The 26,758-nt window shown below is 33.3% G+C and overlaps 3 protein-coding genes and 1 long non-coding RNA gene across 4 annotated transcripts; 3 read left to right on the top strand and 1 right to left on the bottom strand.

The window, feature by feature from the left end:
• Positions 1–1,510: 1,510 nt before the first annotated feature.
• On the top strand, positions 1,511–10,269 carry LOC145618539 (phosphoinositide phosphatase SAC2-like). Its single transcript, XM_081673311.1, has 15 exons — positions 1,511–2,150; positions 2,889–3,093; positions 3,177–3,342; positions 3,965–4,187; positions 4,598–4,674; positions 5,070–5,257; positions 5,362–5,459; positions 5,568–5,701; positions 5,824–6,241; positions 7,036–7,157; positions 7,272–7,385; positions 8,152–8,340; positions 9,009–9,185; positions 9,417–9,483; positions 9,706–10,269. Exons 1-15 carry the CDS (start codon positions 1,947–1,949, stop codon positions 9,787–9,789), a joined length of 2,466 nt encoding a protein of 821 aa, XP_081529437.1. The 5' UTR covers positions 1,511–1,946; the 3' UTR covers positions 9,790–10,269.
• A 1,682-nt stretch (positions 10,270–11,951) lies between these two features.
• On the top strand, positions 11,952–18,707 carry LOC145616690 (phosphoinositide phosphatase SAC2-like). Its single transcript, XM_081671444.1, has 17 exons — positions 11,952–11,955; positions 12,447–12,519; positions 13,708–13,900; positions 14,628–14,811; positions 14,917–15,082; positions 15,177–15,396; positions 15,542–15,618; positions 16,240–16,427; positions 16,504–16,601; positions 16,687–16,820; positions 16,909–17,037; positions 17,149–17,410; positions 17,602–17,723; positions 17,815–17,934; positions 18,253–18,366; positions 18,457–18,486; positions 18,572–18,707. The coding sequence occupies exons 1-17, from the start codon at positions 11,952–11,954 to the stop codon at positions 18,705–18,707; spliced, it is 2,250 nt and encodes a 749-aa protein (XP_081527570.1).
• Positions 18,708–19,976: 1,269 nt separating this feature from the next.
• LOC145617444 (small ribosomal subunit protein uS2-like) lies at positions 19,977–22,135 on the bottom strand. Its single transcript, XM_081672150.1, has 5 exons — positions 21,892–22,135; positions 21,148–21,410; positions 20,829–21,026; positions 20,513–20,726; positions 19,977–20,299 (listed from the first exon to the last, which is right to left on the bottom strand). Exons 1-5 carry the CDS (start codon positions 22,013–22,015, stop codon positions 20,211–20,213), a joined length of 888 nt encoding a protein of 295 aa, XP_081528276.1. The 5' UTR covers positions 22,016–22,135; the 3' UTR covers positions 19,977–20,210.
• A 1,855-nt stretch (positions 22,136–23,990) lies between these two features.
• On the top strand, positions 23,991–26,403 carry LOC145618285 (uncharacterized). The gene is made up of 2 exons (XR_014107892.1): positions 23,991–24,428; positions 26,016–26,403. It is a non-coding gene; the product is annotated as an uncharacterized LOC145618285 (long non-coding RNA).
• The last annotated feature ends 355 nt before the right edge of the window (positions 26,404–26,758 follow it).

Here is a 26,758-nt window from a genome sequence, read left to right as displayed (position 1 = left end):
CTTATTTACACCAACATAAAATACTTCGTATAATCTTTAGAAAAACTTGACACCAAGTCACCAACAATACCAAATTTGACCCCTTCTTTGTAAACTTCTTAATAAGTACATACTCGTACATATTAACTCAAATTTGTCCCAGCTTTCATGTTTATCTTTGATTTTTCAAACAATTACGATATCTAATGTGTGTGAGGTAGGGCAATTTGTTAAGCGTGTCATTATATTAAACAAGTTAAGCGAGATTGTTATAAAACATCTTACAAATTAAGGGTCTGTTCACATTACTAAATTTCGATTCATTTCAGTTCAGTTCAGCTCCAATCAGTTTAGTTCAGTTTAGCTCCTAATTTCCTTTTTTTTATAAAATATTCATTTCACTTCAGTTCAATTCAGTTTAGCTCAGTTCAGTAAATGTTAACATGCCCTAAATCTCGTTTGAGTTTGGCTGGGTGTACTACCTGTTTGATTTTTGTGTATCAAAACTCATATAAACTTGCCTGAATTTATTATTAGATAGACTTTATTAAAAAAAAAAAAAAAAAATTTGTGATAAATTTAACTTTAAATATAGCTAGCAAAGATAAACAGCTTGGGAAACCACAACATTAATTCAATTGTGTAATTAAATATGTTGTGTAAAAAATGAACGGGCTGAATCATGTCGATTTTATGTAAGCTTGGAATCTCGATACTTGCCTCACTTGTTTGATTAAAGATGTTTCTTTTTGCTGACCTATTCAATTATACAGGTCATAAATACTAAACACTAATGGTTTTTTTCACACCTGAATCGTATCATGTTATCATGTAAGGTCAGCTTTTTAATATACCTTATGATTATTATAACAATGCATTTTAATAGTAACCCATGACTTATCGAGTAACCTCTATCGCATCTGACTGATCGAGTAACCTTAGCCACACGGTGTAACCAACCACATATACTCGTAAAACTTTGGGTTATTATGATTTGATTATTAGGGTTATAGTCAATAGCAAGGCCCTGTTTGATTCACCTTAATTTTGCTGAACTGAAATTATTTTTACTGAACTGAACTTATTTTTACTGAACTGAACTTAATTTTACTGAACTGAAATTATTTTTACTGAAATTAAATTATTTTTACTGAACTGAAATTATTTATACTGATTTTCTATTATAATTCTTCTTTAAGAAAACTGAATTTTACTGAACTGAACTTATTTTTACTGAACTGGAATTATTTTTACTGAACTGAACTTATTTTTACTGAACTGAAATTATTTTTACTTAATATTATTTTTTTAAGGTGAAAAGAACATGGCCTAAATTATTAAGAAAGAAATGATCATTGTCAAGACTTTTTATACTCCGTATTATTTTCACCAAAATAATTTTCTAAAAAAACTTGAATAAATCAATAATTATGAGGAGGGTATTTAAAAAAAAAAAGAAAAAGAAAAAAATCCGAAAATATTAAAATTGGGGTTTTGGGCATAATTATGTGGTACACGTAGTATCACAGTAGTCGCCGTAGTTTTCTCTCTCTATCTCAGCAATAGTCTGTCTTCTCTCTCCAATGATCTGTTCTTCTCTTCACTTCCCTTTGTTTTTCTCTCTCCTCAAAAAAGCCTCTTTTTGAATTTCTCTGCTACTCCGATCTCTTTCTCTCTCCTCCCAACTCACTCTCTAATTCATTCTCATTAACCCTAGCTTCTCTCATTCAATTCAATTCAATATTTGAAAATTAAACTGTGTTGTTGTTGTTGTTGTTGTTGTTTTGTTTTTGCTAGAATTTTAATTTGTGATTTGATTGGAATAACAATGTTTGAATTCGTCGTGTAAATTGATTGTGAATCGACGATTAAAAATTGTTTGAGTTTTTGTTTTTGGTTAATTCAATTGTATGCTCAACTGAGTTGACCCGGGCTGAGTCGGCTCGGGATCGGAAGCAGTAGTAGTCATGGTTTCTGAAACTAACAACAGCAATAGCAACAGTAGCAGCAACAGCAACAGCAATGAAAACAGTAGCTACGTTGGCGATGATTTCAGCAACGCCGAAAAAACGGTGTTAATTGATGGTGGAAATACTGGAATTGATGAACTGCAATTGGAGACGACTTCTTCGCATTATTTAGCCAAATTCAAACTCTATGAAACTCGCGCGGTATTAATTTTGACTTTTTTTTTGTTCGTCATTTGATCGATTGCTTGTATAAAATTGATTGTGGTTTGATTGCTTGTTGATTGTATGATGGCTTGTTTCGAGTTCGATTTCAATTTTTGAAGGTTTGATTGCTGGTTGATTGTATGATTGCTTGTTTGGAGTTCGATTTCAATTTTTGAAAGTCGTGGTTTGGTAATTTGTGATAATCAGTATCTATGAATTTATGATAACGGTGTGAAAATGAATGTGTTATTGGTTAGAATTTAATATGAATTTTGAATTTGAGAGTGGTGAATCTGTTGAATTGAATTATCAATCTAACTTGTTGTTTTATGAATTGTTTGCTGTATTGAATTTTTAGACCTACCATATGCTGAGTGTTTTAGATTATGGATGGAGTTGATGTTTTTTGTATACGCGTGTCTTATACTCGAGTTTGCGACAATTCAATGATGATGTGACCTTTTATAGCTGAACCTCTCGCCTTTGTTTGCTTGTCAATTCTGCTTATAATGATTGTAATACATTGCCTTTAGGTCATTTGGCTGCAATGTTTAGTAAAATGCAGTTTTTCGTTGAATGCACGAGGATGATCGAACAGATTCAGTACAGTTGTAATGAATTGAACTGAATCCAATCAGACTTAGCTTGGATATGAGGGATGGGGGTTATTGTTTTTTCAAATTTTAATGCCTTATTTCGCAATCTTTATGTGTTACCTTTTTTGTTGTTGAGCAGAACTTTTACATGGTGGGAAGTGATAAAAGTAAGAGGTTCTGGAGGATACTCAAGATTGATAGATTAGCGTCTTCTAATCTCGTTGTTTTTGAAGATCCGACAGTATACTCTGCTCATGAGTGTTCAGGTATTCTGAAAAGGATAGATGAAGGAAATAAGCATGCTGGTGGATTGAAAATTGTCACCACATGTTATGGAATTGTGGGTGAGTATATTGCATGGTTTATGTTTGATGATGTTGTTTCATGAAGCAATGACTGAGTAATTTTGTTTTACTTTTGTATTCAGGTTTTGTGAAATTCTTGGGACCGTATTATATGATTCTAATAACAGAGAGAAGGAAAGTGGGGAAAATTTGCGGCCATGCAATATATGCCGTGTCAAAGAGCAAAATGATTCAAATCCCTCATTCTCCTGCTCGATTTGATTCGATTAACTCTAAGAATGAAAAAAGGTCTTTTGTCTATTCTGCATGTAAATGTAAAATGTACCTTATTCTTGTAAGAGACGCATATTCTATCAGAATCGTGCTCTTATCTTTTTGTTGCTGTCATTCCCCTATCTCTTCTTCTGACATATTGTCTAGTCTTCTAGTATGTATATTGGTGTATTTTGCTTACAATTCAGTTTTTATGGAGGTACAAGCTCTTATATTTTCATTTGGTTAGTCTTGGATGGTTATTTTATGGCTAGTGTGGTAGTGTTGTTTCATTGTTTGTATATCATTCGTGTAAAGTATAATCACTTGCATTCTATCATTAGACATACTATAGAATATTGTTATTAGATGCCTTTCCTATAGGCTGCAAGTTGTTTATCCAGAATATGCAGAGGGCAAAGTTCATTGATCTTTTGATCTTAAGATAACTTGTAGAGTGACTGAGTGATACAAGGTATTGTCAGGTTGCACAAGGAGACACTGTTCTTACCGATTAATGTTGTCTTTTTTGTTGTGGACTATTTATCATTGAATGTCTCTTATTCTTATCTTTTTATTCTCCTCTTTCCCTTATTATTGTTTTTCTCTATATATATTCATCTGTTTTGCATTTTTTCTTTGTTGCTAAATTCATTAGATACAAGAAGCTCTTAGGCACAGTGGATATTACAAAGGACTTCTTTTTTAGCTACTCCTACCGTATCATGCATAGTCTCCAAAAGAACTTGTATGATGAGCAGAAAAAAGCACTTCCATATGAAACAATGTTTGTTTGGAATGCATTTTTGACTCGGGAAATTCGGACTCTTCTTGGGAATAGTGTTTGGACAGTGGCATTGATACATGGCTTCTTCAAACAGGTATTTTAATTTAGTATCTTTGCATTTTTTATCTTGTGTAAGCTTCCCGTGATAAATTATTTTTGCAAAAACGCTTGGCTATTGGGGTATGCTAAGTGACTAATTATGAACTAACTACTACTAATACATACTGATGGAATATATATTAGTTTCTTTGTCCTTATTTTTCTCAGTATTTTGTGTTTCCATTATTTTCTTTTGTTGTACTTTTCTCTCATAGTCTTGGCGGGAATTGTCAATACGTCCCATTGGTTACTTGATAATATCATGGTATTCTTCCCTCTAATTTCGTGGAGAATAGTGATTAGTGGCTACTACTACCATATACTTCATTCTTTTCTTTCTTATAGAGGAATATGTAAGTAAGATCTAGTTATTTCAAATGGTACTGACTATCGTGATTTTGGCAGGTCAAATTTCAAAGGTCTGACCGTACTGTCAATTTGACCCTGATTGCAAGAAGATCGCGCCACTATGCTGGAACAAGGTATATATGTTTGTTTACTATTGGCAAATTACTTAAAAAAGGCTGCAACTGTTAATACATTTAAACATCCTTACCAATTTATGTAAGTCATAACATTTTTAAATGTGCTAGTTTTGGAAATATTTAACCTAGCATTATATTTATTTCATAATTTCAATAGTTAAAACCTTTGATGCATGTTTTCGAGGCCACTATGCCTGAGCACTCTATAAGATTAAATAACCCCACGATCTTTTCGTTGAGAAATTTCTTTGCTTGATTTGGTGAGATTATGCATTAAAATGTCCATCCAAATCCTGCCCTCGCCATCTTTATCTATTGTTTGGGAGCATTGATGATAGATGTGAATTTCTTTTCATTACCTGGATAACAATTCCTATTTCTTTTGCTGACAGATTCTTAAAACGAGGTGTCAATGAGAAAGGTCGAGCTGCTAATGATGTGGAAACGGAGCAAATTGTTTATGAAGAGATCTCTAGTACATGCATGTCGGAAATCAGTTCAGTTGTGCAAATTAGGGGCTCCATTCCACTTCTTTGGTCTCAAGAGACTTCAAGAATGACTCTTAGACCTGACATCATATGTATGTTCACTCAATACAGATCTTTTTTATTTATTTTATTTTATTTTTATTTTTTTATTTATGTTTTTCATGATAATTTATGTGACACAATTTTGTCAACATAGTGTCAAAGGAGGACCCCTATTATGAGGCAACTCGACGGCATTTTCAAAATCTTGTAGACAGATATGGAAATCCGATATTCATATTAAATCTCATTAAGGTGTGCCTTTACTTTTTTTATTCCTGTTTTAGTTAAATTGCTTTATATTTGTCAAATTTAGCTATTGATAGTATTCAGATGGTTGTAGTAATGGTGATTTACTTGCAGACTAAGGAAAAGAAACCTCGTGAATCTGTACTTCATTCAGAATTTGTTAAGGCAGTTGCTTCCATCAATAAAACTTTGGATAAGGATAATCGCTTGAAGTTTCGGACAGTGGATCTTACGAGACTATATAGCATGTAAGTTGACATTTTCTCTCTTTCTTATTTCCCCAAATTACAGATGGTTTGGAACTTAGTTTGAACATATTTCCTTTGATGTGAATGAGGAAAAATATTGATCGGAAGTATGTACATTTCAGTAAAGGTGACAAGGTATTGACGCTCCTAAGTAGAGTTGCTGCAAAGGCGTTGGATCAAACTGGATTCTTTTATTGCCAAGTGCCTTCGTTAATGAATTCAGAGTTGTCATCTAGCTTTATTGATGTCACTACAGAGCATGTGAATACAACTGACATTATAGAATATTCTTCTTCAAAGACTCCGAGGTTCCAAAGTGGGGTGTTGAGGACTAACTGCATTGATTGTTTAGACCGTACAAATGCTGCGCAATATGCATATGGTTTAATTGCTCTAGGACATCAGTTACATGCAATTGGTATCAATCCCACCCCAATAATTGATCCCGATGACACTTTGGCTAAGATGTTAATGGGGCTTTATGAGGCCATGGGTGATACAATTGCGCTGCAGTATGGAGGATCTGCAGCACACAATAAGGTAGTTATCTTAACTTTATGACTGCTGGTTTAAATGAAGTGTATTCTTGTGTTCCTACAATTAAGACATTCTGTTTTTGTTCCATTAATAATTTATTATTTATCAGATCTAGCACTTCGCAAGTTTTAATTTTCTTTCTTGAAGTTATTGAAATGTGTTATATTTTATACTTGGGGATTGTCAAAATTCTGTGTTTGTAATGATTAAGGAGATGGAAAATTATTACTCCGTATGTTGTTTGCTTCTAGTAATCCTTTTTAATAGGGCAAACCCGAATTTAGCCTTTGTTATGAATAATGAGATGGAAGATTATAAGTGATTGGGAAAGAAAAATAAATCTAGATATATTACCATAAAAATAAATCTAGATATAATTACCATAAAAATAAAAAATAACTTAAGGATTCTAATATTGAGATCTTTAACAATAAAATATATGCTTGAATCAATAAAAACACAAGATTTAACATGAAGGTCTACTATAGAGGTAGTCATAGCTTATGTCTCCTACTAATATTAGGATAATAAATCCCAACAATTTTTAAGCTGTAAAAGCACGAATCTAATTAAACAACTTGAAAACCATCTATACTATATGGCCCCTTACTAACACAATTAAAGCTCACATATAAAACCCACAATTTAAGAGAATGGTAAAACCATCACTCATATAATCAGTATTCTTGTATACTTGTGAGCATCTTGTGATTTCACCATTTTGTACTTCATTTATTATGGATTATGTCACCATTGCCTCCCGTAAATTAAGTGTTCTTTTGATGTGATGCTAATAGATATTCTCGGATCGGAAAGGTCATTGGAAAGCAGCAATACAATCCCAAGAGTTTATTAGGACTCTACAGCGTTACTTGAACAATGCGTACATGGATCCAGAAAAACAAGATGCCATTAATCTGTAAGTTATTAATTTGAATATTACTATTGCGGTGCTTACTTTTTCCTTATTCTAACTCTTCCCAAAGGAAGGACTTAGCTTAATTGGTAATAATTTAGGCTCTTTTTTAATCAGGTTTCTAGGTCATTTTCAACCAGAAGTGGGTAAACCTGCGTTATGGGAACTTGATTCAGATCAGCACTATAGTATTGGAAGACTCACTTCATCCTTGACAGATGATATTGCTGGGTATATCTTTTTTGCATCCCTACATTGGCTGTAAGATTACATTGGTTTGCTCAAAAAGCGGTTTTAAGGGTCATCATTTTAATACTCCGTATTAACAAAGCAAAAAGTAATTTAGAACATATTGTAGTATAGACTGACATTTTGGACAGCAGGATAGGATCTACACAACTACTGGATCAATTTAGGCATGTACATTGATAATGGATTGAAAATCTTATATGCTGTTTAAAAGCATATTCATGGTGGGCTCTTACGTAATATCACCTGCATGACCTAATGATGTTGGGGATGTTTCCAAATTGCTTATGGTCTAATTTGGAGTGCACCGTTTATCTGAGACACACACTTAGAATGTTAGATGATCTCAATTATTGGCATAAAGATTCTGAAATATCATAGTCCAGGTGTATACTCAATTAAGGAAAGGATAGCCATAACAGTTGAATGTGGTTTTAGGTTTTTTGTACCTTCTCTATATTTATTTTTTTCTTGCAACACCATTTTGGCACGCATTTGATAATGGATTTTAGACCAAGTAAACGGACAAATTAATTAAACAATGTTTACCACTAATAAGAAGAAAGTGTTAATTTATTATGGTTTAAAATTTTTAGATTGATTTGTCCGTTTACCTTGTCTAATCACTTCCTAAATAGCGTGCCAATGTGTGTTGCAAGTATAATTAAAATAAAAAAACAGAGGAAGTATCATTTTATAGAATATAAGTCAAACAGCTTTAGGGGACTCACACTTCTGTTACTTTTAGGTCATTTTTGAAAAGGTCTATGTCCGATGGAGTTCTTATGTATGAGAGTCCTTCGCCTACAACACCAGCTGAAGTTAGTAATTATCACCATACTTTACCTGACTTAAAAGAAGACAAGAGTGGTCTTTCAGATTCGACGCCTGAGATGCCAACTTGTGACGTCAGCGATGTTAATGTATCTTATACAAGGTAAAGATATGGCTCTTTCTTACATCTGGTAATATGAGGGTTTTTTAGCTAGCTTTATCTGAAGGTGTTGTAGAATTTTAGCTAGCTACATCTATTATTCTGTTTGATTTATGCCCTTGCCTTTTGTAGTTTCAGTACCACTTTAGTTTGGCCATAAATTAAACTGAATAACTGTAGCATGAATGGGAAGTTCTCTATATAGCACTGAATTACACTTTCTGTCCATGAAGATTGCAAAAATATGTGAATTTATCTTGCACTTTGCCACTCAATTCCATTCAAATATTTTTCTTAAATCGTCCATTTGATTTAAGGAACACAATTTGAGCATTGAAATTGCTAGATGGTATTCTCTGATTTAGTTGAGGTGCACAAATTTGTCATTGTCTAATTGATGTGTAACATGATTTTAAATGTCGGATGCGGTCACATACCAATTTTGCGGGCAATGCAGCTGTTGCAGCCTAATATTTTGGGCGTGGTAAACTCAAATCCTGTACAATGTGGCCACGATGTGGTGATGTGGCCGAGATTTAATACCATGATATGCAATGTAATTGGATGTTTAAACGTGCATGATTTGGATATTTTTTCGATAAAATACTTGTCAGTATAACCTAGTTGATTATGTTTCCTAAATACCCTTTGATTCTGGTCCATACATCTAGGTTCACTCCATCCATGTCAGCCCGTCGACTTTTCACAGATATGCCAGAGACCAAATATATGAGAGGTGAATGTAGTTGTTACATCGAACATGGAAGTGAATTTGATTGTTCAGATATTCTTGATATTGATTGGATTTCATCATCGGGAAATTCATGCGAGGAGGACTCATATGATCTGTAAGTCCCTTGAATTTCTTTCCATGCATTTGAAATATCCAAAAGCAATCTGTATGTGGTGTCGGTTACATTATTTGCTCTGTAGCTTAATGTTACTTCTACTTTTTAGTTACTACTACATATAATTCAAGAAAAGGAAAAAATTTTAAATCTAAATATCCGCTACGAGTTATGACCATTATTAAAGCTCAACCATAACTTTAAATTGGTTTCCTTTCCATGTGCATTCAGATCCTCACTTGTGAACTCTCCAGTTGGTGGTTCCCTGCATGGCAGTTCTGTAAATGATGCATCTCAGGTCAGTCTACGCTACATCCTTGGTTTAGCCTTTTCTGTTATAGATTGTTATGCTGTGTTTTCTTAAATAATAAATCTTGCTGTATGTACTGATTCCCTGTGTGATTTTTTCATATCTGTTATACGTGCAACTATCTAAATTTGGCTAGTTTGTCCTGTTTTTGTCTAAAAAAATATATTGGGTGGATAAGATTTCATGTACTGATGATTCTGTTACCTGCAGGGGAGATTGCGAGATGCACCTAAAGCTGCAGATTATCCTGATAGCTTCAAGCATTGGGTCGAATTTGGATCAACTTTAGCTTAGTCTTTGCTACAAACTGCACAGATTTTATCTCAAACATTTTTGAAACAACCCCTCCGAAGGATATGGGTTGTGCAAACAGAATAAGTATCAGAAGATGAATGACAAGGAAGAGGTCTTGGCACTAATAATACTATTATAATGGCACAACAAAGAAACTACTCGAGAGTCGATATTGACAGCTAATTCAGCTAATTCTTTTCTGGAGGTCTTGTTATCTCCACACCAAATTAAGTTACTGTAAATTATAATGCAGCAGTATCATTCTTGTAAATATCTGAATTTTAACATATTTTTGCTAGTTGCACCAGCTACTTTTTGACATTCTAGGGTCTCTCCTGTTTCGTTTCGTATAATTAGTTTTATCACCGTACATATTTGATCATTACCGAATAAGTTTTTGCTCTTTCCTCCTATGTAATTAGTACCATTATTTTTATCTGCAACTTGAATCGTATAATGTGAATTAAGTTTTCTTGCTTCTTTTTTATTTTCTTGCTGAAACTCTAACCAATTAACCATATATGCTCTAATTTATGTCAAATCTTTATCATTTGCTCGAACTATTTCTTTGTTTGCTAATTTGGTTAAGAATCTCCTATAGTATGTCGTGGATAAAGCAGCAAAGACTGATTCACTAACTTATGAATCGGAAGCAGCAGCAGCAGTAGTAGCAGCTCTACCACTCTTCCCCATTCCCTCGGCCTCAAAATGATTGTCACAAGTCTGTTACTCAAAGGATATGACATAACAGTAGAACTTTTAATAACAGTATCATACACTCTTTTTATCATCTAATTTAAGTTGGGGCACCTGAATTTAACAAAACTCGTTGAATAATAAAACTTTGGTTTCATGACCTAAAGGGCATTGGATTAAACCCATTTAGATGACTTTTGGGTGGAGTTTCATTCGTCTTCCACCCTACTCCCTAGACATTTTGCCGTTGAGGATGGTTTAAGGGTTTTGCTATAAGTTCCTAATTAAAGATATTCAATCTTAGAGGCCGATTTATATCTGTGTAAGATTTTAGATTTGGTTATGAATTAAGACGAATTTAATCACATCCGATCCATCAATATCTTTATTTATACAGCAATGCAAAACAGGACGTTTTTTGACTTTTGCACTCATACTAATAATACTTGTATGATAGAAGAGTAGACACTTTATAAATCATTCAGATGTACGGCTCCATTACTTAGTCTCAACTGGGGTAATAGTATATGCTCTTCGTAGATAGGCAAAGAGCTTATTTCTTCATTAATTAATAATGGGCTCTAGCCGCATAACATAGTTAGCTCTTGCGGATTGGGTGAGATTATAAAGTCACTCGTATACTCCATACTTACTATGAACTTTATGATCTCAAATAAGTTATTACGGAACCATATCTTATACTTCTTTTGTTACAAAATAATTGCACCATTTTGATATTTACGTTGGCCTACACATGATATTATTGATATCTACAAAAAAAAAAATATGTATTACTTTGAATCTTTCAATCCCTGGGAAGGGAAGAACTAAAAGGAAAAAAAAAATAATAAATAAATAAAAAATAAAACATTGAATATATACATTGAGACTTACCAGTAACATTTTACAAAATAGTATTTATATTTATTGTTAAAAAAAATTAAATTGTATTTAAATACTAGGAAGGCAGGAAGCATATATAGTCAAAGTAATGCAAGTGGTCTAAACTATTTTTCGGCATTTTTCTTTTGATCCATGAAAATCTAGGTTAATGCTTAATGTTATATTAATCCATACTTCGTATATGAATAAATATTATTATATACACTACATATATATCTTCATGATTATTTAATTTATTAATCAGTATATTTCGTAGCTATCTAATAGATGTCCATGAAAAGTGTATTCGTACTTAGTCCATTATTAGTGAATGTAAAATGTTACATCATCTTCAAGTAGTTTAGAGTTTCTTCAATCTAATTAACCAATTCCTATAATTTCCGAAGTGGAGGGGTTCATCAATTCCCATGAAATATCCCCTTCATGTATTATATTAATACTAGGAGTATTAATATACTATTATCGCATTAATTTAAACTTATTTAGCAAATGATTGAACTAATTTTAATAATAAGACAGAAGACTTATTCCATTGATGAAATCCATATACAGTACATACCAGAATGGGTAAGCAGTCATCAACTTATCAAAAAGTATATATGTTGTCTAATTCAGTGATAAGCTTATCATAATTAATAATCTAAAATTAAAAACCATTTCTTTGTTACTTATATATTCCTAAGTCTCCTGTGAATACAAAATACAATTAAGTATTAACATGTAGCTAGGCATAACGTGTGTGTTTTTCATATAAATAAAAAAAATAAATAAAAAAATAAAAAATCAATTTATCTTTTTTTTTTTTTATTTTTTTGAATTATTTTTTCTTTATATACTTACTTATTCACGAAGTTTTCATCAAATTATAACTTATAAAAGACCTATGAATTTTTATTTTTTAAATGTGGACCGTTGAAACTTTAACATGGGGAAGATATAAATAGTTACTAGTTAGATATATTTGTGGGTAAAAAATTATTGTAATTTTAATTTAGTTTATTGTTACTAGGATATAGGAAAGGTGATAAAGTGACGGATATATACCCTTGTCAATGTAGGTGCTCTCCTTGAAGACAATGTTGTTTATTTTGATGCTCCTCTGATCAAAATAAAGAATGCTCTTTGGAGGATGTCAGTTGCTTAATTATTCGGGTTTTCTTTTGGTTTTGGCTCTCTTTAGCATCAAAATTAATTTTGTAAATTTTTTTTGTAAAATTATAGCTAAAGTCGAAATATTCAAAATTTATAATTATAACACATTATAATTACCTAAATTACCCATATTATTAGGCGTAATGTCACTCTTCTAATTATCTTTTTTAATTTTTTTGCTGAAATTGTCACTATCTTCTAATTTCCAAAAATATAGCAATACAGATTTTCCTAAACAACAAAAAGATTACCACAACAATAATCAAAGGCATACACTCCTAACTACATATTCTTCTTAAAGATTCATAATCATCCTCTTCCATAAACCACAAAGTACCTAAAATGACAATTTATTCCTCAAAAAGTTTACATTGTATTTAGATCATTTTCATCAAGTCATCAGCATAATTGTACGATTAATTAAGTATGATCGACTATCTTTACTTATGTCATATCGATTATCACATCTTAATTGTATTATTGTATTAATTAATATGAACATTATTTCCTAACTAAAAAGGTTAGTAGTAATTAACCCAATAAACAACCTAAATTCACAACAGAAAAAACCAAAAAAAAAAAAAAAAAAAAAAAAAAACCGAGTAACAAACATCAACAAAAAAATAGGGATGATTCACTCTTTACTATTGAGTACTAGGTCAATTGTAACACAGTAGTAACTACCTTTTGTCCTTAGAAAACAGAAAAAACTGACTCGTACTTTATTTGTTGGGGTACTGTACTTAGTTTTTGGGATTTTGGGAACATTTTGAAAATATCCAAAATAAATAAATAAATAAATAAAAATAATTTAGAAAACAGAAAACAGAAAACAGCTTAGTATTAAAGTGAGGCTAGTTCAATTGTTATTTGGTGGGCGGCCTCTCACTCTTTTTGCTTTGATTTTGTCTCCTCCTTCCACCCCCTCTTTTCCTCTCCCCTCCCTCAGGTGCTCAACAACAATTCTATAGTCTGACGCTTCGATTCGACGAATTTCTTATCATCTTCGTATGTCTCGGCTTCATTCTCCCTCTTCATCTATCTATTGATTAGCGTGGGATAAATGTTTTTTGTGTGATTTTAATATATGAATTACATTTTTATCTATTGAATTTTGGAATTTGACGTGCTCATTTGTTTATTTTGTGATTGTTTTCGGGTTTTCAGGCGCAGATATATGGTTGGATCAGAGAGGAGTGAAGAAGAGGTGAATTATAGGTTCCGTAAATTGGAAGAAATGGGGTCAGAAAATAAAAATGTTGCTAATGGATTAAACGATATAGTTCTTGAACAAGGAGAGAGTAGCAATAGTACTCCTCCTTATTATTTGGAAAAATTCACCCTTTACGAAACGATAAAGGTGAATTCTTTACTCTACTTTTACTACCTCCGTTTTATATAATGATGATCGTGTTTTGAGGTTTTGTACAATTTACATTGTTGATGGTAGATGATTACATTTGAAAAATTGAGATAGTAAATTTAGGTTTGTGGTCAAGCAATATGAATGGACTAATTGTGATTTTTTTTTTTTTTTTTTTTTTTTTGTTTAATGGTTAGTCATTATTGAATTAGTCTGCTGTGATTAGGATATGATCTTTGATTGTTTTTGTTTTGCATAAACTAATTCATCCAGCTGTTGTACCAAACTCAATAATGGAGGTAGAATGTTTTAAAAAAAATTGAAAGTTAAACCTTGTGCTAATGTACTCTAAACAAAGATGGAGAGTAGATATAGTGGTTTTTAATGAAAATTGTTGTGCTTTATATTATGCGAAATTGATTGTAAAAGGTTTAAAAAGTGAATCGCATTGAAAATTTACTTGTATATTTATTTAGGTATGATAAATGTGCATTATTGAATGAATTAGGGAATTTTAGAATGAGTAAATTCAATTCAAGGTTTAGATTAGTGGCATTTTGATCTAATAAATCTTAGTCATGATTAGAAGATTTGCATGCATGAAATATCTTTAAATTATTATTATTATTATTATTATTATTATTATTATTATTATTATTATTATTATTATTATTATTATTATTATTATTATTATTATTGTATGGTAACATATTTTACATAATAGGATTTCTACATGGTTGGAAGAGATGCAAAAAGAGAGCATTGGAGAGTGTTAAAAATTGACAGATCCAAACCTTCTGAGCTTGTTTTCTGTGAAGATCCCAAAACTTATTCATATGAGGCATGCAAGAGTTTATTGGGCGCCATACGTGGCCTCAAATGTGTTACCGATTACTATGGTATTGTAGGTAAGTCAAAACACTCATAAAAGCAATCACTTTTGTAACATAAAAATCACCTCTTCACATATACTTTTTCATCTTATATTATATTTTCTCTCTTTTGATGTTCAGGTTTCATCCAGTTTGTGAAATCTTATCATATCCTTCTTATAACTGAGAGGAAAGAGGTTGGGAAGATTTTGAGTCATCCGATATATTCTATATCAAAATATAGGATGATTTCAATTTCTCAATCTACTGCTTTGACCTACATGTATAATTCTTCGAAAGAGAATAGGTATATTTTTCATTTTGAATATTTATTTCTATATTATCGCTTTATTAAAAGTTATATCGTTCTAATAAGATGATACGATTCATGTATTGAACAGGTACAAGAAACTCTTGCAGCTAGTTGATATAAGGGATAATTTCCTTTTCAGTTACTCATACCCTCTCATGCATAGGGTACAACATAATCTAAATAGTCAAGAAATGAGATTTTCGTATGATAACATGTTCGTGTGGAACGAATATTTAAGCTATCAAATTAGGGAGAGTCTCAAATCTACTATTTGGACTGTTGCACTAATACATGGATTTTTTAAACAGGTAACATTAAATCATATAATAATCCTATAAACAAAATTTTAATTTTCTAAGTCATTATTTTGTTTCTTTATTGTCATTTTCAAACTTTCTATATACTTTTCATATGAAGCCTCTCGATAATATACCATATACACATTTGTATCAGGTTGAGTTATACACCGGTGAAAAGAATTTCATGTTAACCCTTATCGCAAGAAGATCATGTCAATTTGCAGGCACCAGGTTATTAATAATGCATTTACATTTTCAATTTGTATTTATTCATGCTAAAAACTTGATTTGGTAAAAAGTTATTAATTGAACAATGAACAAGAAAATTAAGAAAACTTGGTAAAGGTATTGTGTCTTGAATACATAAATGTCAAAAATTGTGTGTATATATATAATACTGGTAGAAAGTTTAGTTTGGTTCAAAATGTCCACTTGGAGCAAATCAGCAAATTACTATGTGTAGAATTTTACCATTGAATTAATAACTAAGCAGTTAATGCAGTAGAGTAGATATTTGTTTGTAATCTTTCACAAATAAAATTTAAGGGGTTGGGCTCATTAATCTTTTACCATGGCTTCACCCTTGCCCACCAAGTGTACCATCCACATTCATTATTGCCAAATTTCCAATTATTTTGGTTCTTGTTTTATTTTTTGCTCATATATGTCATGCCAAGACTTAATTTTTAGGTTTTATGACTCCTATATTAGAGATTGTTCCCCTTTTCACTCAAAGATTTCATGTCTAACTATAACTTGCCACTTTAGTTTTCTTTGTTATTCACTAGATTGAAGGGCTAGCTTGCATGCACATATTGATTTTCTTTTTCTTTTTCTTTTAATTTGGCCTAGGTATGAGAAAAGGGGTATTAATGAAAAGGGTCAAGCTGCAAATGATGTTGAGATTGAGCAGATAGTTTGTCCAATTATTAAAGGCAAATGTCCGACTGAAATCACTTCAAGTGTGCAAAATCGGGCTTCCATACCTCTTTGTTGGTCACAGAAGCCTTCATTGTTTACTCTAAAGCCTGATATCCTAGGTAAGTTCAATTCTTATAACTTAAATTTTGGCTCGTAATATTCACTAGTTTGACCAAAACTTCCTTGTATATGTAGTTTCAGAAGGCAACCACTGCTATGATGCAACACAACTTCATTTCGAAAACATGCGCACTAGATATGGAGTGCCAATTATTATTCTGAATCTGATTAAGGTGCTTTAAATATGACTCATATTGACATCTTGTATTTCTTATTGCATGAGAATACATTGTATTTATGATGGCTCTTGCATTGCAGTCGTCCAAAGAAACACACCGCGAATATCTTTTGCATAAGAAATTTGAGGAAGCAGTGAATTTCGTCAATACAAAGTTGGTTGTTGAGGATCGAGTGGATTTTGTAAGCCTAGACCTTGATGCAGCCTTTCGAGAGTAATATTGCTTCCCTCTCTTTAATGTTTTGTAAGATGGCATCATCAAGTTACATTGATATAATGACAATCTTCACTTTATTATGCAGTGAGAAAATCGATGAACTGAAAGAACTTCAAATTTTGGCTGAAAATGCACTAAGTAAAACTGGAATCTTTTCTTGTCAAATGGCTGAATCTGTAAACTATGAATCTTCACTTGACTCATCATGTATCGGGTTAGTTCATGTAATCTATTATTTTGTATTATTCCACATTAAATCAATGAAATGTTGTGATGAATACTCGTGTTTGATGTGTCTTGTTTGTTTGCGTTTATATAGATGTAGGATCAACTCAAGTGATACCAACAAGATATATAACCAGAAGGGGATCATAAGAGTAAATTGCCTGGATTCTTTAGATCGAACTAATTTTGCTCAATTTGTGTATGGCTTGGTTTCGCTTGGTCATCAGCTGCATACTTTAGGAATAACTGAATCCCAAGAGCTCAAAATTGAAGACCCTTTAGCATGTGACTTGATGAACCATTATCAGGCCATGGGTGATGCCCTTTCTCGCCAATATGGTGGGTCTCCAGCTCACCATAAGGTATATATGCTTGTTTTTACTCTTACTGTTCTATCATTCTAATATGTAATAATTTGACAAAAATAGTTGGTTAAGGTGAACATAGGCTATTAAACAAACTTGATCTATACTATAAGTTAGGCATGTAGAATGAGCAACAGCTTAGGTTCTTTTTCAGTAACATAACAATCTATATTTACTTTATATGATAGATATTCTCCAAGATCAGGGGTCAATACAAAATGGCATCGCAGTTTCAAGAGTTAATGAAAAGCATTCAGCGTCATTGCAGTAATTCTTTCACGGATGGTGCTAAGCAACATGCTATTGATTTGTAAGTAAATTGTCGATATCCCTGCAGACTAGCTTCATATCCTATAACTTAGCAGAAGAAAAACTTATGCACATTATTGCTGTTTGCACAGATTTTTGGGACATTATAAACCTGAATTTGAAGGTGGTGAATTGATTCCCTGTGAAACAAATTCAGATCAGATTGACAAGTGTGTATGGATGAATTACACCTACTTGCATAACATATCCAGGTAACAATGAACCATCTGCTATCATTACTATGCTAATGTAGGACGGACTGCGTGCTCACATTATTAATCGCCATTGATATGTTAGCCGACCCCACTTATGGGATTTATGGTAGGCTTTGATTGATTGATATGTTTAACATGTATCGTGTAAGCCTTTTCTTTGTATATTTATTCCGAAAGATATTGCATGAAGTATACTGTTGCATAGCAATAAATAAAGCGATTACTGAGTGTATGAGTATGTCCTGCTGGTCTAGAAAGGATGTGGTTTGAAAGAGATGCAGTTGATTGATGATTTTGATGTCCACTGATCTGCAGGTGTAATCCATGCATCTCTTCAGACTTCGACAGGCTATTGTTTGAAAGCGATGCTGATGATCATCAGTGCTTGACAGGACCACCTGGAAGTCCTCAGCATGATTCGCAAGAAGGGTATGTTTGACAGAAAATTCATGATAAAAAAAATAAGGATTTGAACCTGCTGCTGAGCTTAAGGGTGCTAAGTTCATATCATATTTGCAGGTTTCCTTTGATGGAGTTTCCAACTGGATCGTAATGTGTCTAGTCTGAGTCAAGAATCGGCGCTTGCAGAACTTTTAACCATTGAGGCCCTTTAAATTTTGTGAAAGATTGGCAGAACGCAAATTCTTGTCATTGCCCTGGTAGAAAGAGAGGAAAGCTGGACAGAATGCGAAGATCTTGTCATTGCCCTGGCAGAAAGAGAGGATCTATCTTCCATTGAAGGAAGCAATTGTTTGGTGAAGCGGGAGTGATATTCATCTTATGCAGGCGTCTTTGTACCATGGTTCCGCATACATAGTTGTAGTTCTGAATACAGAGAATTGAAGGTATAATAGAAATACAGTATAGAAACATCTCAGATTTTATGTACTCAATATTATACATTTCATATCAAATATTCAAGTCACAAACTTGACTTATCGAAACACAAGATTTAAAGTCCAACACTTGGGCAAATACCCGTAACTAACACAGTTGCTCAGCTCTGGTATCTGAACTAATCAGAAGCCCAGATGCTAAGATGGCTTGCTTCACAGAGCATACCCAGAAAAACACTGATCAGTAGAGGCACATTTCAGGTTTCACATACACAATTGCATGACATCCGCATGATTTTGAGCATCATCGTTTACTGTCCCTAAGGCTTATTATGCCAACACATGGGTCGCTCCTCCCCATGGGATGAATACATGATCGCAAAGTCATCATTACCCCATTGAAGGATTGAATCTTACATAAAGATGCTATGGAGTACGAAAGCACCAGTTACATCCAGAAGTTAAGTTGCAAGACAAGAGGAACACAGATGCTACATATTTTGAACTTTAGAAAATTAGAACTAGAATATTGTTTTGGTCTTGTTTGCATACATTAACTGTTCTTCCTTGGATAAATTATGCACCCTTAATACTTGCCATAGCATACTTAAGTTTCCTACGGTGAAACTAAATGACATCCAAACAGCTTCGTTTTATAAATTTTCTTGCAAAACCAAAACATTGTAGAAACAATCAAACTATAGAGACAACCAAACTCGACTATTGCACATTTGCACTCCTATTTCTGAAAACACAGTCAAGTGAGATGTGTATCAAATTTAAATAAATTTTGTTAATACGAAATCAAAGATGTTGAAGGTAAAGTATGCAAAGTATATCTTGAATATGGAGTACCATGCAAAAACACAGTATTAACAGAGGTAGTATAAAAATTTCATGCCAATGGCTCCGTGGAGCAATGCAAACCAATGGTATATTTTGGGGCAGCTTGCCGCTAGCCAAACACCAGTAATCAACGGTGCAAAGTCTTTAAAAGTAACATGCACCATTTTTAGATGAAAATGGTAGCATTAGTCAGATTACATATGCCAAGAGATAACACTTTTGATCAATCACAAAAAGCAGAAAGCATAAACTAAATCAGTCGGAGACTTTGACATGGACAGCAAAGAATCACCAAAAGAGCATGTCCTTGTAAAATTCACTAGTGCAAAGAGCAAATTAATAAGCGATAACACAACATGGAACAAAGCTGAACATTGGAACAATAATATAACACAGAGAACTATCTGTTGAAAATTATAGATCCCGTTAATTGGTCGAAAAATAAAACAAAAGATAGGAGGGTAAAACAAACAGAATTTGCCCTTCAACTAAGAATCTACATCTAAACTCAACTGAAAACTAAAGCTCCATTGTCTTGCTTTCCCAACAGTTTCTGAAACCAAAATTTCAAAAAACCCAAAAAGGCAAATCTTACTCCCAACCAGTGGCTGGTGGAGCATCTGGGGTAACAATAGGAGCTCCAGGAGGTACAACAGCCTCTTCCCATCCATCACCGGCAGCTGCACAATAAACAATAAATCAATTACTCCATAGCTGCGTAAAATTCCCAAAAACAAGTTATACATGCAAAGTATACAACAGTCCACAATACATGAACTGCTAATAAGTTCATCTCTGACAAAATCAAGATTGTCATCTAAGCAATTTCAAAAAACACATATAGTCTATTATTTATACAAGTGATAAATCATAAATTGAAGTAACTGTATTACCAGGAACTGCAGCAGTCCAATCTGCAACAGGAGCAACGGGTGCAACTTCAGGGGCAGCACCCCATTCGGGAAGTGATGCCCATTGATCAGAAGGAGCAAGAGCAGTCATTGCACCACCACCATATTCAATTTGCCCAAAGTCCGCCACAGGAGCAACCTCTTCCTCTTCCTGCTCCTTGGTTTCTTCAGGTTCCCTGTAGAAAAATAGGTCAACCTGCACAGAACAGCCAAACAATGATTAACAAATAGAAACAGGTAAAACCATGGTAATCTCAAGACTAGGTCCGTGTTGCTGAAAGGAAAGGGGATTATGTACCATGACGTCCCATTGCTGTCCTGGGCGGAGGGTTCCACGCATTTGCAACACCATACGAGCCAAGAGCCAGAATAAGCAACCAATGCTGTGTTTGCCCTTGTTGTTGGCAGGGATACCAATGTCCACGTAACGCATGGGAGAGTCAGTGTCACAGAAGGCAATAGTGGGGATGTTTCCAAGGGCTGCTTCCTTAATAGGCTGTAAGACACATAGTTCAGAGAAAACAAATTCCCAAATACAATTCGATCAGTACATACAGATCACAACACATAATCCAAAGTATAAAATTAAACAAAGTTGAGAGAATTCCGTAAATTACTTGATGATCAGTCCTGGGGTCAGTAAGGATCAACAGACGGGGCTCGCTGAAAGAGGTCTGAAGCTGATTAGTGAATGTACCAGGAGTATGCCTACCGGCAATGGCGTGAGCACCGGTGTGCTGAGCAAACTTGAGGACAGCCCTCTGACCATATGGTCTAGCAGATTGAACAATGATATCCTGTGGGTTTTCAATTGTAACAATAACCCTAGCAGCCATTTGAAGCTTTTCCCATGTCTTAGCCACATTGATGATGTGAATTCCTATTCATAACCATTCCACACATTCATATTCTTAGACCTCAGTACCATAATTATGCTAGATTTCCACATGAACAGTTACAATCAATAATAAAAATTCAATGTAAACGAAATTCTTCTTAATCCCTTTATTGAAATGAAAACCCTAATCCTTAATTAGACATTCCCGATGAAAAAAGAACATAAATTTCCAATCAAACCAATAAACTAAAATAACCCTAAATTGCTAAAAACATAAACATTCCCAATTCTGAAAGAACATTAAAAAAAACCCTAATCACGCAACCAATTAATCATTATAAACTTAAAATTACAAGCATTAAAAAAAAAAGAAAAACCCATTTACAGATCTCCAATTATAATCAATAATCTCCTATCATTGAGATGCATTATATACCATCAAACAAAAAACATAAAACCCAGAAATCTAAACATAAAACCCAGAAAATAAAACAAAATTAAGAGACAGAATAAGATAATATACCATCAGAACGGCGCTTGAAGACATAACGTTCCATCTGAAAGTCGCAGTTTTTGGTGCCGAGATGAACATCGGCAGCCAACATCATCTGAATGTCAGCTTCTTTCTGGGTTAATAGCTTCGCCATTTTCGATGATGCTCGAGAAAAGCTCGAAGCTTCAGTGAAGAGGAGAGAGAGAGAGAGAAGAGATGAGAAAATGAGAGTGATTCAGGCGAAGGCGGCCTTTGTTTGTTATTCTTAAAAAGAGGGATTTGGAGTGGTAAACCCTAGGGGTTTTATACCATCACTACTTGACCCATTTTGTTTATTCGGGTCATTCCTTTTAATCCGGGTCTTTTATGTTTAGGGGTACATCATGAAAATTTAAGAGCCCAGCCCAATTTACCCAAAGATTAAGAAATTTAAGTGTGTGGCATTGAATTTGATAATTTTGCAACTTATGTAGCTCGACTCGCTATATAAAAAAGTTGATTGAGGGTTGGTTCACATTTACTAAACTGAACTAATTGGATTTGTACTGATTGGATCTGAATTGAATTGAGCTGAAATGAATATTTTATGAAAGAGGGAAATTGAGAGCTGAACTGAACTGAACTGATTAGAGCTGAACTGAACTGAAATTAAGTAAATGTGAACAGGCCCTAATGTGATAGGTAAGTGTGTTGTTTTGGGGTCGATAGATGTTTTGTGTTTGCACGAGCCTAAACCAATAGCATAGCACAAAAGCATGCAAATGACATAGCCTAATAACATTTTTATCCCAAGTTTCGATTTACTTACAAAGTTTAAGTAATCATCATGTGAATTATCGACAACAACGAGAATCATTACATACACTTATAGGTTAAATTGTTAATGTAGCATGATATGTACCATTGGATGGTAGTTGTTTGCATTTATTAAGAGAATTTGTATAAAATAGCCTAGATGAATGAAATGTATGATTCTTAGATATAGGAATGACTACATACTATATAGTGATTAAACAATAAGAGAATTTTGCTTTGTGAGTCAAATTTTTAAATTTAAAACAATTTTTTTTTTTGGGTGTTTATAAAGCTACAAGGTTAGGGGAGCTCTAACCACTTGAGCTATCCCTCACTCTCCAATTTAAAACATAAATATGTTGAACCATGTATAAAATTATGTGATAGTGAATTAGTATTTTTGAATTATGTGTTAATTAGTATATGGTTCCTGTTAAATCAGAGACAAAAGTATATGAAATATATTCTCTGTATTCTTCTCATTCCCATTCACGGCCATTACATGTACATATATCAATAGGGTCACCAACCCCTAAACTACAATATTCTATCATATCTTCTCATAAGATAAGTTTCCTAAATTATATCACAATAATATCCTAGTGTATCTAGAATATCTCCAATACCCCCCCTCAAGTTGGAGCATACGGATCATAAATGCCCAACTTGCGGAGTAAAAAATCAAACTTGACCTTGCCCAAAGCCTTTGTAAAAATATCAGCCAACTGAAGCGTCGTAGGCACATATGACGGTTCTATGAGACCTTCTGTAATAGCATCCCTGACAAAATGACAGTCGGCTTCAATATGTTTCGTTCTCTCATGAAACACTGGATTCTTCGCAATATACAATGCCGACTGACTGTCACAATAGAGGTGCATGCCACTCTCATGTCGCACACCTAAATCTCTCAAAATCCGCTTTAGCCACTTCAATTCACGAATACAAGCGGACATAGACCTGTACTCTGCCTCTGCAGAGCTCATAGCTACCGTCACTACTACATTTTTGATATATTGCGACGGTTAAAAAATAGCTAATGCAACGATCCTTATATTACCGTGGCATTAGATGAGCCTAATGCCACGGATTATACTCTATATATAAAAAATGGTGTGGCTAATGCCACGGCTTGATGAAGCCGTTACAATATAGGTGCTAATACAACGACTTGAAAAGGCTATTGCAACGGGTGAGATATTATATTGGGTAAATTGATAATGGGCCTAAGTTTTAAATTCCCTCAGCTCCTTTATCGTTTTCCAAGTATTTTTAGGTTTGAGTTGCGTCAATTAGATCAGATCCCGTCGCCGCATTTTTTACTTTCACGGTTCATTTTTTTTTGTTGAGAAAATCATTTTCTCTCTTTGAATCCATGGGAAAGTAGCCATATTTTTATCTCTGAAAATCATTTTCTCTCTCTGAATCCGTGGCCGATCCTTTTCTCTTCTTGAACTTGATTTTCAATTTCTGGGTTTTTTGTATAAAATTTTTATTGCCCAGAAATTCTCCAAAAACCCGTAAAATACCAGAATGTTTAGACTTTAGAGAGAGAAGGGGCGGCGGAGAAGGCGGAGGCAGAGGAAGCGGATCTGAGTAATAAAGATTATTGGTATATTCCTCCATCAGCCCAGATCGATTTTTGATCTGTCCAGATTGTTAGCAATTTGATGTTGGCTGGGTTTCCTACTTCTTATTAAGAAGACCCTAGTCAGGCGCTTCGTAATTGGGATCTTAGTGACCCTTTTACTTTGTTATCTTCTGTTAAGAAGGTAGTCATCATTTCTCATTTCTCTTTGAATTTTGTTGTATTTGACTATTTATTTTGCATTTTAATTATGGGTGATTTATGTGCTCTGGGGTTCAGTTGATTGTTGATTTTTATATAATGTGGTTGTTTGGATTGATAATGGCGATGCACAATTTATCTCTCAATATATATATAGAGCATATTAATATTTTTTATTATGGGGTTTTTGTGTTCTGATTTGACAATGTGCAAAAGTGATCAGAGATTTATTAAAATTGTGTTAACTTTCTTTGATTTTTAGCAAATTTGGTCACCTTCATTGACCTTGGCCAATAAACATCAAATCACTAATATGAATTATGTACTCCATTATTGTTATTGCTCCATGGGTCTCTTGTTTTGGTTTTGTTTCGGCTGGCTATATTAGTGATTGGTCATTGTAATCATTTAGTGCTTGGTCCTTGTTATCATGAGCTATATGATTGAATTGATAGTTTGAACTATGCGAAAGCATATCGAAATTTCCCTCAATTGGGTTTCTTTAATTTATCCATCTTATTATCTTTAACATTCCAATAATATCAATATTTGGCTACTTCTGTATATATCAATTTGATTTTGACTCTTTAATACAATATGGAGTACAATTTGAGGTCTTTCATTAACGTATATTTTTTTTTATTTACGAAGGCAATTATATGATTATTACATTATAGAAAATTTCGTTTGTATAATTTTGATTAAAAAGTAATGATTGATTGGTAAAAAAGTTTTTACGACCTTCAATTTCCTAGTTTTTTTCTTCCTATGTATGCCGTTAAGTTGTTGCTGCCCTGTTGTTTCATTATTGTTCATGGCCTTATTTGGTGTCGATTGTAGGTATAAGTATGCGTCATATCTGTTTATATATTGAGTAATTGAAGATTGAAGATGGACTTATTCCTTGTCATTAGTTTTGAGTGCAATATCTTGTAAATACTACATGCATGTTTAATTGTACACTTTAATTCTTTCCTTTTTGTTTAAATTTGACATTCTCTTATATTCTTTTCTCATACTCTATGGTAGTGAAGGATTCTTGTACATGGATAAACTTTTGGACTACTAAGAGTTTATTTTCATTAACCTTGATACAACTGCTTACTTTTATGTTATGAGCTTTTGAACAATGTCCCTATGTATTGCACGCCTCTCATGCAGAGTGCCACAGACTGCAGAGTAGTTCTTAGAGAATAGTGAAAATGCATAAAGTTACTTATTTTTACATTTGCACATGTAATTGTAGGGTGTGAGGCACATGAAAGGTTTTTGATCTGGACTTTATTGTTTGTTGTAGCCACTATATCCTCCGGGTATTTTTTACGTTACTTTTTCTGATTGAATTATATATGAGAAAAGAGGAATGTTGGATGTTTATCTTCTTTTTTGTTCTGAATTCTTTGAATTGGATTGTGTTTTTATAAGGTTTTTTGGGTTTTATTTGATATATGCAGGTTGTAGAGAATTGACTACACTGATTTTTGACTATTTTTTTTATCGGTTTAGCTTGCAATTAGTATTCATGAGCTAATTAGTTTTCGACGATAAGAATGAACTGACCTATATTTAGGATGATGTAGGTGTAAACAATTGCATGAGCACATCAACGATTGCTATGATAGGAGTTGGACTCCATTGAGGAAACTTTGAACACCGAGTTGCAAAGATCTCAAGCAGGATCAAGTACTAGTAAAAGAGGTGGATACCTAAGCTAAAGAAGGTGCTTCCCGAATTGGTGTACTTGAGAATTTGGAGAAGCTAGAGAAAGAAATAAATGATAATGTAGTCCATAACATTGCTGAACAAATGGTTTCGGGGACAAAATGATTTAGTTTTAACTTTATAATTGTTTTCTTTCTTAGTTATCTAGTGATAATGTAAATTTGTAATTTTTCTTATAGATAACAATGTACAAACTTTTTATTTATATTAATAAATTCTGATTTGTTTTTGGAAAATTCTTATTATTATATGTGTAATAATAATAATAATAATAATAATAATAATAATAATAATAATAATAATAATAATAATAATAAAAATTAGGGTATAGGGAACCGTGACATTAGGTATAGGAAACCGTGGCATTAGGTATAAGAAACCGTGGCATTAGGTATTATAGCTAATGCCACGGCAAATAATGTTGCCGTTGCATCAGGTGTTTATCTAACGCAACGGATCATTGATGCCGTGGCATTAGGTGTCATATGTTGTTGCATTAGACCTATTGCAACGCCAACAGATGCCACGGTACATGGCCGTCGCATTAGGCCTAATGCCACGGATTTTGATATCTAATGCAACGGATTTGAG

This window comes from Chenopodium album, chromosome 26 (assembly GCF_948465745.1).
Source record: "Chenopodium album chromosome 26, dcCheAlbu1.1, whole genome shotgun sequence".
In the NCBI taxonomy this organism is placed as follows: Eukaryota; Viridiplantae; Streptophyta; class Magnoliopsida; order Caryophyllales; family Amaranthaceae; genus Chenopodium; species Chenopodium album.
The sequence above is the reverse complement of the archived record's forward strand: the minus strand, read 5'-3'. Positions and strand labels throughout refer to the sequence as shown.